Source organism: Ammodytes marinus (genome assembly GCF_949987685.1).
Source record: "Ammodytes marinus genome assembly, chromosome: 14".
In the NCBI taxonomy this organism is placed as follows: Eukaryota; Metazoa; Chordata; class Actinopteri; order Uranoscopiformes; family Ammodytidae; genus Ammodytes; species Ammodytes marinus.
In genome coordinates this window covers 29566634-29581814 of record NC_137218.1, presented here as the reverse complement: position 1 = coordinate 29581814, position 15181 = coordinate 29566634, and the positions used below count along the sequence as shown (strand labels likewise).

Genomic DNA, 15181 nt, shown 5'->3' with positions numbered 1-15181 from the left:
TCCGCAAGGAAGGTAACCAATCACAACGGAGTGGGGTTTGCAGGAGGGGGGGAGTGGGGGAGGGGCGGAGAAGCTCAAAGCAGTGTGTGGAGCAGACGGCTGTGCTCGCTAGGGTGAGAGGAAGAGTGTCCCGAAAATCTACATGGTTTTTTGTGATGTGATTCGTGTCAGGTAGCAGTTTTTAACAAGAAATTAAGACTGGAAAAGTAGTATAATAGGAGATCTTTAAACATGATAATCACCAGGCATGTCACATGACCAAGAGACCCATTTAACAGATTTTACAAGAGGAAACTTTCATCCATATTTGCATTGCTATAGCTGTCAAACAGATTTCAATCCTACGTGGGGTTTTCTCTCGGCAGGGAAAATCTCTCTCTCTCTCTCTATATATATGTATATATATATATATATATATATATATATATATATATATATATATATATACATATATATATATATATATATATATATATACACAGCATATACATTCTGCCTGTCTTAATACAGCTTGGCTTCGTAGAAACAGAGTGCGGGTACTAGACTGGCCTGTCTACGGTCCATACCTGTTTACCATTGAAAAAAATTAGGTGCATTATGAAGCACTAAATATCACAATGGAGACCCCGGGATGTTGAGCATCTGAAGTTGTATTTCAAGCAAGAATAGGAAATAATTTTACTTTCAAAATGTCAACAATGAATGTCCTCAGTTCCCAAACGCTTACTCAGTGTTGTTAAAAGAAAGGGTGAACATGCCCCTGTCCCAACTTTTCTGAAACTTTTTTCGGAATTGGGTTTGTATTTCTTTTACCAAATTCAGATTTTTTTTTTAAACTAATTTGACAAAATAATAAATGTAATGCAACTCCAGCATTTAAAATCACACTTCAAAAAATCTAATTTGTGAGCTTGTTCTCTTCAGTGAGTTCTAAAAGACGGTCATTGAGAGAGCTGCCACACCTCTTTCCTCTCTCTGTGGTTCTACTGACTGTTGTACTGACATGTGTTGTGTGCTCTTCAGGTGCCATGACATAGCCCTGACCCTGGAGATGCCGAAGAGACGAGACGTTGTCACCATCGTGTTGATGGTGTTGCCATGGACACTGCTCATCACTGTGTGGCACCAGAGCTCCACCACTCCTCTGCTTGCTACTAGAAAGGGTACGGCTCAAATGACTCCATAGTCTGCATTGATGTTTACAGATAGTAAACATGATCTTCTTCAGCAACTTCATGCATTTGTTTCAGCATATTATTATTACTAGAGCTTTCGAGCGCGCGTTGCACGCACTCTACCTCTAGTGTGTCAGGAGTTTGATTAAGATTCCATTTATTGTCATCGCACATGTACAATGGAATCTATAGCCACTCCTCTCAGTGTACGCAAACAATGAAGTGTGAGATAAAAGCACAAGATAAAGTAGACCCAACCACATATAAGTGAACTGGTAACATTGTATTGCACAATTTTCACAGGGTAATATCACCTAGCTGTGTATGCTGTAGTGAAAGTGCAGTTATTTTATAGCACATGAATATATACGGTTCAGGTGTCTGGAGTAACATGTCATGCATACCAGGTGGCAATAAGTACAAAAGGTTCAAATAAGAGATGATGAAATATACAATAAATACATTTTGAAGTAGTGCAAAATGTAAGGCAGTATAACACATTACAAATTAAATAAATTAAAATGTGCAATATGATGAACATTATTTACAATATGTGCAATATGCAGTAAACTGAGGAAAGTTAAAGCTCACATATTATGCACTTTGCTGTCAATTTTATATGGTCTAAGTAGTCCCTACTACTTATTTTTTTAGATGTTTGCTGAAAAACCCGTTCAGATCATTTATTGTAGCAAGCCTCTATACCCTGATTGTCCTCTGGTCTCAGGATGACCTATATTTGTGCGATCTGGCTGGCCCCTCCCACCTCTCTGCCGGGCTTTCTTTATATGTCCATGGGGCTCTCCCACCGTCTCTGCCGTGCTCTCGCGATACTAGAGAGACACTGCGTGACTGCGAACACAGTGTTTACCCGGCCGGAGCTAAGCAATACTTTGAACAGTTTGACATGACCTGACATGATTAAAACCAGTGAAAACAGTAGCTTCAAAGTTTGATTTCTACAGGAATATCTTCCCATCCTCTGTCATGTTAAAAACGAGTAATTTTCAGACAGCTGTGGGGAATATAAACAGCGTGTTATGAGCAAAACTTGGTGCTACAAACGAAGCTACATGGGCGCTAACGCAAAAAATAAGACTCAGACGATAAAATAAACTAAAAATACCACTAAAATCTGTGAAAAAAATATCTTCAAATTTGACTTCCACACTATTAAGTTCCAATCCTCTGTCCTGTTAAAAACGAGGCATTTCCAGACTGGTGTGGGTAATAGAATTATGTTTTTATGAGCAAAAGCTGATTGCTTGTCTCGAAGCTAGCTCGGAAGCTACCGGCTAAAAATACCACACAAATCAGTGAAAAAAATATCTTCAAATTTGACTTCCACACTATTAAGTTCCAATCCTCTGTCCTGTTAAAAACGAGGCATTTCCAGACTGGTGTGAGTAATAGAATTATGTTTTTATGAGCAAAAGCTGAATGCTTGTCCCAAAGCTAAATAGCTATACACCAGTCAGGCAAAAATACCAATAAAAACATTTCTTTCAGTTTCACTATTTGAAAAAACCCACAAGTAGCTTCCTATCCGTTGTGTTATTAAAAACGAGGCATAGACTGCTGTGGTTAAGATAAATTAGTGGAGTATAAGCAAAAGCATTCTGTGTTGGTGTATGTAACATTCAGGCTGTAGGCTACTATGGGCATCTTGTCGCTTAGCGGGGAAAGCAACATGGCTGTCGCTCAGAAAATTTCCTAGAGGATCTCGGGGCCGTGGACCAATAAGAAATGGGGGTGGGGGGGTGGGGTTATCATAGACTAGTGCACGGTGGACGTTTCTGGGGGGGAAGGCTGTGTGAAGAGTGACTGCTGGTTGCTTTGGGGGGGATGTGGGTTCAGTAGATGTGTCATCATGACTTATAGTAGTTCTGTATACACAATGTTGTCTGTCAGGCCGTCCTCGTGGTCTCCAACGAACACCCTCACACCTCTGGCACGCTTGCCTCTGCTGAAGGCAGTGTAGAGCTGGCCATGCGCGAACACACTTTGGGGCAGGAACACTCCAACTTTATCATTTTCCTGTCCTTGTCCTGCAGAAGACATGGGTTCAGGTAATTACTAATCAAATGAAATTGCAAAGTGAAAACGTGGAAATGCAAAATGGAGTTTATGTCACCTTTATTGATGGTAACAGCAAATGCCAGGCGAAGGGGGAACTGTCTGCGGACCACTGTAAAGGGGGACTCCTGGGCCCTGTCATGATGCGGTATCCTTGGAAGGAATACCCGGAATCCCCTGTTAGGGCCGACTGCGACTTCGCACTCCACTGCCCTGTCCATCATTTGGACCACTGTGAGTCTGGTCCCATTTCTGAGGCTGCATCCAGGGCCAGCCTGGAGGTTCCTCAGCAGCTTGTGTCCCTTCAGGGACCGTCCACATTTTTTGCACCATTTAACAGGTGGTTGGTTCATCTCCTGTGCATAACACATTGTTGTGGTTATTATTACTTTGATCTGTGAGCGTGTTCTTTTGTGATAATGACAGTTGAACATGTTTGTGTCATTGGAAGGAGATTTGCACAATTGTTAATGAAAGGAGAAACATTAAATAACCTCAAATCATATTTACCATGTTAGTGGCAGGGCATCAGTAGGTAAAAAGAGCAGCTCCAAGCTGACTTTCAGCAATGTGTAGACTTGAATAAAAAAAGAGAGATGGTGTGTGTGTGTGTGTGTGTGTGTGTGTGTGAGAGAGAGAGAGAGGCACTGGTCAGACACAATGTAGGCCAAGTAAAGGAGCATAATAGTATATTACATGTAGTCAATGCAATGGGCTTGTAATAGGGGTGTGAATGTTTACAAACATTTCTAAATGGTTACATGGCTGCAAATGTTTCCTGTACACTTTAACCGTTTGATATGGGGGGGGGAGGGGTTCGACGTAATTTTTTTTTTGCTGATGCTGTTGGAGTGACTGTGCAGTGAGAAAGTCAGGCAGACAGATAGACAGAGGCAGAGAGGCCTTTATTTCATAATTTAGCTTTTTGACTTAGACGTGATCATAACTGCCTAGTGATCATCTGTGATTAAACTGAGTCCTGCTGTCGGGCCGTTGGGCTCACGAGCCGACCAGCTGATCGGATCAGCTGTTTGAGATGGAGATGAAAAGGAAAGTTAAACTGAAGGTGGAGCAGTTAAATAGTTCAATGAATAGGCTAAATATTGTTACCAAACACAATTATGTATTTTGTTATCTGCTTAGTAGCCTACAGTAGCTCACATCACCCACCACTCCTTGAAAAAATAATAATTTTCCAAACTAAAAAAAAAAAAAAAAAACGGTTTTCAAAAGTAAAAAAAAACAAACAAAGACACACAAGAAATAGTACCACTAGAATGTTCTACAAAACATACCATGCGGTGGAAAAGCGCCAATATGGCTCGACTCAACTCGCATTTTTGGCGTTTCCACCGCAATTTCATGGTACCTGGTACCTGGTAGCAGCTGCTTTTTTGGTATCGCCTCGCTCTAGGTTAGCTGAGCCGATGCTAAAAGGTGACGTCGGCAGACGGCCGGCCACTGATTGGCCAGAGACTATTGTCTGGCCAATCAGTGGCCGGCCGTCTGCCGACGCTTCTGATTGGCCAGAGACTACCGGCTTCATTCTGTTGTTTATTCTCCCCAACTCTCCGGGACTTTTGAGTGTATTTACGCCACGTGCAGCCTTCTCTGGCTCTCTTTCATTTGATTTGCATCACAGATCCGATTATTTTTTCCATATATTCGCTAAGCTCACCCAGTGTTGGTTGTTGGGGAAGTTACTTTTAACATACGAGAGGAGACGTAGGGCAGCTAGCAGCTAGGCTAAATAGAATATAGTAGCCAGCTGGGACAGACATGATAGCGAGCGATTACATTACAAGCCTCGGACTGAACTGATTACCTCAATAAAATATTCAGGCTGAGACACGGCTTGCATTTGAAAACACGTATCCTGAAACAAGCACTAAACAGTCAACTTTATCATGCCCGTGTTTACGTACATAGGGATGTACAGCTGACTGTGTGGCAGAGTCACACATTGGGACAACAACCATCCCTTTTAATGGCCCGTAGCAATATTCTTCTACTTCTTTTAGCAAACAGATAAAAGGGGGGTATTTCTTAAACATTTTTCATCCGTGTTTTTGGCGGTTGGTTCAGTTAATAGTGCAGTCGAGTCCACATGTGCGGTGGAAAAGCGCCAATAGTGTTGTAGGGGAATGATTGGAAGACATTTAGGCTATGAAAGCCTGTCTCCTGTTGGCATCTGGCCACATCACCTCATCCACGTCACAGGCAATGTCCTCCCTTGCCAAGCAATGGGGGTAATATCACCTTGTATCCAACCTCTTGAAGAATTTTTTGGAAAGATTGATCCACTATATTTTCATTTAGACACATGAAAAAATATAGAAAAGCTTCTGAAATTTTTTTTATATTGCAATTTCATGGTTTTGGCAAAAAAAAGAAAAACACAATGAATAGGTAGGATCGCAGTTCAACAAGCAATTCAGTGTGTCTCTATGAACTCTGAAACAATTAGAGTAAAAAAGGAATTGGGGTGGATTATGAATCCTTTTATGGATACCGCCTCCTGTTCTCGTCTGGCCACATCGCCTCATCGACATCACATGCAATGTCATCCTTTGAGAAGCAACAGCGAAAATATTCCTGATATCCAGTCTAAATGTCATAATTATGGAGCTACTGTGTAGTTGGGCTGGACTCTCTGCCCAGGCTCCTATATTGTTAGTCCATGATCTAACATGGTCCACTATAGTGACCCTGTCTCTGTCTGTTGCCTTCTTTGTCTTTGTCCTCCTGCCTCTCTCTCTTGTCCTCTTCCCCTCACTCTTACTGTCTCACAAAGAAGCTGAGCTCACCTGAGGTCTATTTGTAATGCTAAGGCTCACACTGATTGGTATTCAATTAGCTTTATTTTTTTATTTTTCATGTGTGAGTCTGTGTGTTTTTCCAAATTTTGTTGTGTTTTGTATTTTAAATAGATGTGTTGTCCCAATGATTGCAGGAGATTTAATTTTTGAACAATGTGTATGTAAAAAACAGTGTGTAGTGTTTTGCAAGAAGTGTGTTGGAGAGTTTCAAACACAGTGCAAAGCATGCTTTGGGCATAGCAGCCACTTTTAGTGTTTAAGCATTAGGCAAAAACTGTAAGTGACGTGGCGGGGGGTGGGGGGGGTTAGTAAGTAATAAATAATTTGCATAAAGACTAAGTTTGTGTTCTGAGTTATCATTCATAATGCCATCAATTTTATTGTTTTGTCGTATTGCTGCAGCCAATAAAGATAGCGAATAATGATGGGGAGAGAGGGCACCCTTGTCTGGTTCCTTGTTGAAGTGTGAAACTTGGAGAGGTGATCCCATTTGTGACTATTGTGGCTCTAGGTGATGTGTGCGGTGTTTTTATCCAGTGGATGAACGACTCTCCAAAACCAAATTTGTGTAGGGTGCAGGGCCGGCGGTACCCAGGGGCCAGGGTGGGCCGTGCCCACCCAAATGTGGGCTGTGCCCACCCAATCAAAAAAAAATAATAATAATTTTTTTTTTTTTTTGGGTGAAGTCCAGACCCACTATCGGACGGACCTGTTCATTCGCTGTCCAAGAAAATGTCAAATAAAATTCAGACAATTAATTAATACTAAAGAATATACCATTACCATGCATTGCTTCTAATTGTATTATTGGGTGGGCAGGACAGTCTGCCTCCACCCGCTTATAGTGGTCACTGGTCAGCAGAGCCGGCCTGAGGCATAAGCGAAATGAGTGGTTGCTTATTGTCCCGACTGCCAGGGTGGCCCCCCCAATTTTTATTTTATTTTTTTTTAGTTTGTGTGTTTGATATCAACATCATAGTATGTGAATGTAAATTATCATGCAATAAAAGGAATACAATGTTTTGGTAGATAGCTAATATCTTAATAATTGAATCAGTTCATCTGGGAGGTAATCCGAGGTTAACTGATCACGTCACGTTCAAGTCCATGGCATGCACAGTGTGTATTGAGTTTATTTAAAAATATTTGAAAATGGGGCTGCCCTCAGTTGCCCATGCACTGTGTAGGCCTATATTCACATCCTATCTATCGTCTATTGATTGCTTCATTCGAGCAAAGACACTGCGTCACACGGTCGCACGGCGCTCTCGCTCTGCTAGTGAGACATGGAGCAAACGCAACAGCAGCTCCATACAGCTAACTAGCACCAGCTACCAGCTACCACCATGATACAACCGTGTGAATGCAACCTTACCTTAGGCCCACTGAAGAAGAGGATCTCTGGTCTGCAAGCTGAACTCAGGGGTAAAAACGACATCATCATGGAGCTATCCTCTGTTGCTTCCACTCAATTGAAGCACCTTGTCGCCCTAAGATCCTCTGTCTGCGGCTCCCTCTGCATGTCAGGCGTTGATCGTACTCTTCCGTGGTCCGGTTCCGCCATTGTGGGATCTTCTTCTCCTGTCACTATGCCCGGGCCTGTGTTAGCCAAACCCGGGCCTGTGTTAGCCAAACCCAACGATCAGTGGAGTCTACTTGGTGCAAAACCTAAGCTGGCAGCTACTGTCAACAAAGGGGATGGACAATTCCCGCTGAGCTCGACCCCTGTTAAACAGTTAAATTGGTCAACAGCCCTAAAGGGTAAACATTGTGGTCGTCTTCTGACTCCCCCAGCACCGCAGCACCTGGAGCTTGGCAACAGATTTGAAGTTATGAGCCTACAGGAATTTCCATCAATGGAAAACGGCTCTATCTCTCCTCCCCGGTTCCAGTCACGTCCAGTTGGCCACGGTTCACCTGTGGACAGGGATACCACCACTGCCCTGGCACGTGCCACCTCGTCCTCCACCTCCGCTGTTCCGACGCCCGCCGCCTCCTCTTCCTCCGCTGTCACTTCGATGCCTGCCGCCGCTTCCTACGCCGCCGCTGTCTCCGCTCCACCTGTGGCCGGTGTTTCCCAGACGTCTCATCGTTCCAACACGGGAGAGAACCGACGTAGGATGCTGCAGGATGCCGTCGTCAGACGTTCGGAGGGATCCACCAGACGCCTGGCTCAACCTGCGCAGCTTCGCCCTGGACCGCGGGCTTCAACACTGCAGGCTAATGATCCAGCCCAGCCTTCACATGGTTGCTTTGCGGCGCAGCAAGGCCGAGCAGCGGAGCTCCAGTGCCTCCTCGTTGGCTCATCCATGGTCCGACAAGTTCTCCTGCCGAGGGCGGAGACCTTCTGCTATCCCGGTGCCCAGGTATCCCTCATCAACTCAGTGCTTCCACACATTATCCATAGTAATCCCGCTGCATCTATGGTCGTGATACATGTCGGCTCAAATGACCTTAAGTCAGAAAAGTCAGAAAGTCTTAAAACTGATTTTAAAATCCTAATCGACTCCGTCCTGACCGCTGGGTAACAATGTATCGTCTCTGGTCCCATGCCTTCCCCTCGATTTGGTGACATCACATTCAGCCGCGCACGCCAACTTCATGTTTGGCTCAAACAATATTGTCTCTCCCTGGGCATTCCCTTTGTCGACAATTTTAACGTTTTCTGGAACAGACCGACTTACTTTGCCAGCGATGGTTTGCATTTAAACAAAGAAGGGAAACATCTTCTGGCCAGCAACATGCTCTTAACAATAAAATCGGTTCCTAGCGTCACTCATCTTGCAAACTCTGTCCAGCATGTTTAACTGTCTCCACACCTGGTCAGTCAAGAGGTAGTTAGCTCACGTGACACAGCCTCCATGACCACTAGTCCCCATGCATCTAGCGCCCCCTCCAGGCCTGGAACAACCATTACTATAAAAACTCACCCAATCCCTGTATATCTGTCTGTCAGATCATCATTAATCCCCCATCATAGATCATACAGGTCACGCCACAGACCACTTGGGATTACAAGCAATTTGAAATCTGTACCTATTATGTGTAATAAGTCAATTGTGTTGAACCACCACGCTGTTGATAACCCGGACATGAGCATATTAAAGCTAAACTCACCAAACATCCTCAAATCAAGAAAGGGTTTGGGTTTTCTTCATTTAAATATCAGAAGTTTGCTTCAGCAAAATAAATTAGACCATGTTAAGATTTTAGTGTCTCAGGCTGACCCAGATGTCTTGGTTCTGACTGAATCATGGCTGAAGAGCAGCACACATGACTCTATGGTGGCAATAAATGACTATAATTTATTCAGAATAGACAGGACCACACGGGGTGGGGGAGTGGCTGTCTACGTTAAATCCCATTACTCTGTAACATTATTACATGCTGTCTCTGTTCGTAGCTGCTTTGAATTTATTGCACTGGAATTGTCTTTATCATCCAATGATTGTTTTGTTGTAATTGGTGTGTACAGGCCCCCCTCAGCGCAAAATAGCTCCCTGACTGAGCTTGCACATTTAATCTCTCCATATGTAAATAGAGAAGTCATTGTGATGGGTGATTTTAACATTGACTGGCTTTCTGGTGCCTCTGAACCTTTCAAAGAAATCTGTAGCAACCTAAATCTTACACAAATAATAACAGAGCCTACAAGCCCACCCAATCTAAAAAACCCAGTTAAATCAACTTTAATTGATTTAATATTATCTAACCAAATCAACAAAATAGTTTCTGCTGGTGTCTTTGACCTTGGGATCAGTGATCACTGCCCGGTGGCCTGTATCAGAAGCATTCATCTAAAAAAATCTCAACCTAAAATCATTATTAAGCGTAATTTTAAAGGTTTTAACGAGCAAGCATTTTTGAATGAACTCCATCACAGTGACATTCATCTCACAACTGAAATATCTGATGTTGAATTAGCCTTGGAATTTTTCACCAATACCTTCACCTCAATTTTGAATCATCATGCACCCCACAAAAAGCACAGGGTAAAAAATAGATCGAACCCCTGGTTTACCAATGAGCTGTCTGACTTATTTACAGAGAGAAATAGACTGAATGCTATCCTATTAATGCTTCTGCACTACAACTTAATCAGGCTAATATTCCTTTTAAGTTTAGCCCATCTGGCTTCAAGTATCTAGGGATCAATGTAACAAGAACATTAAAGTTACTTTTTTCTTCCAACTTTTCCCCCCTTCTGTCCAAAATCAAATCTGACCTTCAAAGATGGAGAAGTTTACCCTTGTCTTTGATTGGAAGAATTAATACAGTGAAAATGAACATTCTGCCAAAATTTCTGTTTTTGTTTCACTGTCTCCCCCTATTTTTGCCTAAAAGTTTTTTTTAAACCATTGATCAAATTATTTCAGGCTTCTTATGGTGTGGAAAGGTTCCCAGAGTCCGTAAATCATTATAATACTTCCAAACACTTAGACATTTTAGCCTTCACCTCTTTACTGGCGAGACGGCAGCTTCTCCTTAACTGGAAGTCAACTTAAGCTCCCTCCAGCTCTCAATGGCTCAGTGATGTCATGTCTTTCCTCAAGTTAGAGAAGATTAAATATTCACTGCGAGGTAACAGACAAGTTCTACAACAAGTGGCAATCCTTCTTAACGTTTTTCAACTCGCTTTCTTCTATGTCTCCTGACTGATAGGCCCCACCCCACCCCCCCTTTTATTTTATTTTTTGTATTTTATTTTGGTGTGCTAATTGTTTTATTTGTATTATTTGTACATGTTATTGTATTTTAAATATTATTACTATTATTATTATTATTATTTTTATTATGATGATTATTACAGCTTGATTATTTCTTCCTGTAATGTTTGTAAAAAAAAGAAAAGTCAGAAATATGGCATTTGTTTTGACTCGCTGTCAAGTTGACATTTCTATGTATGCACTGTGCCATATTTTCAATAAAAATATATAAAAAAAATAAAAAATAAAAAAAAATGTCCTTGCCAATAACTGCTGCTGTAATTATTGTGCATATGACAAATAAACGTCTTGAATCTTGAATTGTAATCATTTCCCTCTTGGCTGTAGATGACAGGCGTGATGGTCGCTCCAACTCCAGGAATACTTTTGCTTTAAAGGAGACGTGCTCACTTCATGGCCGGGACTTGGTAGAGGTGGTGCGCACTGAGTATGTGTACAGCCGGCCCCCTCCGTGGTCTGACCTCCTGCCCACCATCCACGCCATCACTCCCACCTACAGCCGGCCGGTGCAGAAGGCAGAGCTGACCCGGCTGACCAACACCCTGCTGCATGTGCCCAACCTGCACTGGATCCTGGTGGAGGACTCCCACAGGAGCAGCCCACTGGTGAGCGCTCTGCTCCAGGAGACTGGGCTCAACTACACACACCTCAATGTGGAGACGCCCAGGAACTATAAGGTACGTGGGGACACCAGGGACCCACGGATACCTCGGGGAACCATACAGAGAAACCTAGGCCTGCGCTGGCTCCGGGAGACGTTTGGCGCAAACAGCAGCCAGCCTGGGATAGTCTACTTCGCTGATGACGACAACACATACACTCTGGAGCTGTTTGAGGAGGTACAGAGATATATTGGGGAGGAAAATCATATTGAAGTGAAGTGTTCTCTAATTGTGCTTGAATCTTTCATTGCTATGTCAAATGTAAAGGGAACTAAATGATGAAAAAAAAATCCACAGGAGTGATCTGTTTCTCTGTCTCTGTTTTCAACTACCAGATGCGTTCCACAAAAAAGGTGTCAGTGTGGCCCGTAGCCTTCGTGGGGGGCCTACGGTACGAGTCCCCAAGAGTAAACACCTTGGGAAAGGTGTACGGCTGGAAGACAGTGTTCGACCCACACCGACCCTTTGCCATAGACATGGCTGGGTTTGCAGTGAACCTGCGCCTTATCCTGTCCAAACCTCAGGCTTACTTCAAGTTACGTGGTGTGAAGGGAGGTTATCAGGAGAGCAGTTTATTAAAGGAGCTGGTCACTCTCAGCGACTTGGAGCCTAAAGCTGCCAACTGCACCAAGGTAAGAAAATGAAGCCCTCTGCTTGTTTAAAAGGTTGTGCCACCTCTTTGAATTGAAACAAGCTGCCCCTGTTAATGCTGCTAGTATAAACATATGTTTCATGATGTCGTAACAATTTATTCTCATAGTCAGTAAACTGTCAGGTTAGAGCCAATTATTAATGCGTATGGCACATTATAAAGGTGCCTCTAGCCATTGTGTTAGAGGTATGGTGTGTAGTATGTTACTACTGAACAGCATTGTGTGCCAAAATGTCTGTTAAAGCATTTCATCCTCTTGACTGTATCTCTGCTTGTCTGCATGCCTTTCTTGGTACCTGCAGGTATTAGTTTGGCACACACGGACAGAGAAGCCTGTGCTAGTAAATGAGGGCAAGAAAGGATTTACAGACTCTAATGTGGAGATATGACACACTTCATCTGACACAGGTAACAGCAGAGATTTAGAATTGCAAATGACTAAAGTTCCACATAGGATGCACCTTCAGTCATACAGTATGTGCACAATGAGATATTCACTTTAAATGAAATGCTTGTCTGACCTTTGCATAACCTGACCTTTTGACCTTTTAGCTTACTTTTAGCCACACTCAAAAGCACTAGCACTGTGTGGCTTTATGTCAATGTTGGTCTGTCTGTCCATGGGTTTGGCATAGAATTAAATATTTTAAGTACTTGATTACCATGGCCATGTGTACAGACAAGTCAAAGTGTTCACCTATCAAGAGACATATCTCGTTGTGTACTGTCTGCATGGTTCGAAAATGTTCACGGTTGTTTATGGTTTGCAACCAGAGGGTTGACATTTTTGTCTTTTACTAAATTGTTTTAACAACTGTTTGATGGGGGTCATCCCTATGTTCCCACAGCTGATGGTCCCACAGCTCTATTTTTCAGTTTTTAGGTTCAGGCATCACAGCTGGGTGGTTAGGGTTAGGGCAAGGGGACATGGAAAGGTTAGAATAGGAGTGACACACACCCAATCACATACACAGACATACTATTCTGTATAACATAGTTAGATTACTTAGAAATGTGGGACCATCAGGCTGTGGGACTAACAGGCTATGGGAACATAGACAGTACACGCTCCTGTTTGATGGATTTCCATGAAATTCAGTACACGATCATGTCATAACGTTGGTGATTCTCTTACTTTTTTCTCTTGTGCCTTCATTGGGTCAAAATTATGAATAAAAATGACCAATTACATGCAAAACAAATGAGATGTTCCTTCAACCCCAATTGTACTGTTTTGAGCTAATTAGAAAACGTTGCATGCTGACATGCTGATTAACCAATGAATTATTCCTGACTAGCATCAACATTTTAGCATTGTCATTGTAAGCTTTCTGACAGAGCCTGTCCTTCATTAAATGAATGCTAGTAACATGCATCTTGTCTTCACTTATTGAGTTGTTGTCGTTTCAGGGGAGACTTTTCTTCATGGGATTCTACATGGATTCTAATCATCCTCAGAGCTTGTGAAAGCAATAGCTTAGGTCAAAAACATTATCACAGCACAGTAGCTGTACTTCACCACAGATCAGAAATGGAGGCACACCTGTCTACCACTAGGAGGCGACACAAGCCATGTGAGTGAATTAGCCACAAAGTATCTAAGCACAACTGTACAAAAACAAGGCGGCCTGCTCTGGTGGAGCCCGGGCTGCTGTGAGACACTGGTTGGAGCTTGCCCACTGACGACTCCTTGGAGGGCTAGCTGAGACAAAGGATGTTACGTTATTTATGCTGCAGGAAGCGATGGCACGGAAAGCAATAAAGAGCCCTCTGAGCGCAGACAACACGGGCCAAACATCTAATTAGCATTAAAGAGGGCCCTTTTGTGCTAAAGCTAGCTGGCTGGCAGGCACAGGGCTGCACAGAGGAATAAAAGGGCTCCTTGTCTGAAGTGAGTCAGCACTGACTGACAAACTACAGTGAGGGGATCTGAGCACTCCCCACTTGTACTGTACAACACTGAGCTATTTAGATAGCACCCTGAACCCAGCACTTATTTAGGAGTCCATTTACTCCTCAACACACATCCACACATGCTTAGCTGCAAATGATGAGCTCACACACACACACACACACACACACACACACACACACACACACACACACACACACACACACACACACACACACACACACACAAACACAAAGAAAAGAAGCAATGATTTATTAGATTGTAATGTCCTTTCTCAGTCATGTACTCTTGTTTCTGATATGCTGTAACACTACTGAGGTCTACCTTCTCAAGCTTCTTCATATGCTCATTGCGATCTCACTGAGGGAACTGGAGGTGGTTGTATTTATTGTTTCAGAGTAACTAGTCCCATTCACTTGTGGTGAGTTATGTGTGTGCGACTCGCACACACATACAGTGGAGGAAATAAGTATTTGATCCCTCACCGATTTTGTAAGTTTGCCCACTTAAAAAAAATTAGCGGTCTATAATTTTAAAACTAGGTTTATTTTAACAGTGATAGACAGAATATCAAAAAGAAAATCCAGAAAATCACATAAAAAAAAAGATATAAATTATTTTGCATTTCATTGAGTGAAATAAGTATTTGATCCCCTACCAACCATAATGAATTCTGGCTCCCACAGATTAGTCCTTGTGCTTTAAAAAAGTACTCCTAATCTCAACTAGTTTCCTGTATAAAACACACCTGTCTCAACTTGTTACCTGTATAAAAGACACCTGTCCACATGATCAATAAATCAAACTCCAACATCTCCATCATGGGCAAGACCAAAGAGCTGTCTAAGGACATCAGGGACAAGATTGTAGACCTGCACAAGGCCGGAATAGACTACAAGACCATTGGCGAGAAGCTGGGTGAGAAGGAGACAACTGCGATTATTCGAAAATGAAAAAAACACAAAATGACCATCAATCTCCCTCGGTCTGGGGCTCCATGCAAGATCTCACCTCAATGATCATGAGAAAGGTGAGGGATCAGCCCAGATCTACACAGGAGGAGCTTGTTTATGATCCCAAGGCAGCTGGGACCACAGTCACCAAGAAAACCACTGGTAACACACTATGCCGTAATGAATTGAAATCCTGTAGTTCCCG

At 42.8% G+C, this 15181-nt stretch overlaps 1 protein-coding gene across 1 annotated transcript; it reads left to right on the top strand.

Moving 5' to 3' along the window:
* Positions 1-1051: 1051 nt before the first annotated feature.
* b3gat1b (beta-1,3-glucuronyltransferase 1 (glucuronosyltransferase P) b) lies at positions 1052-13631 on the top strand (the record flags this gene model as incomplete). The annotated part of the gene is made up of 5 exons (XM_080041727.1): positions 1052-1163; positions 11125-11636; positions 11795-12091; positions 12414-12519; positions 13522-13631. The coding sequence occupies 4 exons, from the start codon at positions 1052-1054 to the stop codon at positions 12498-12500; spliced, it is 1008 nt and encodes a 335-aa protein (XP_079897853.1). The 3' UTR covers positions 12501-12519; positions 13522-13631.
* Positions 13632-15181: the final 1550 nt, after the last annotated feature.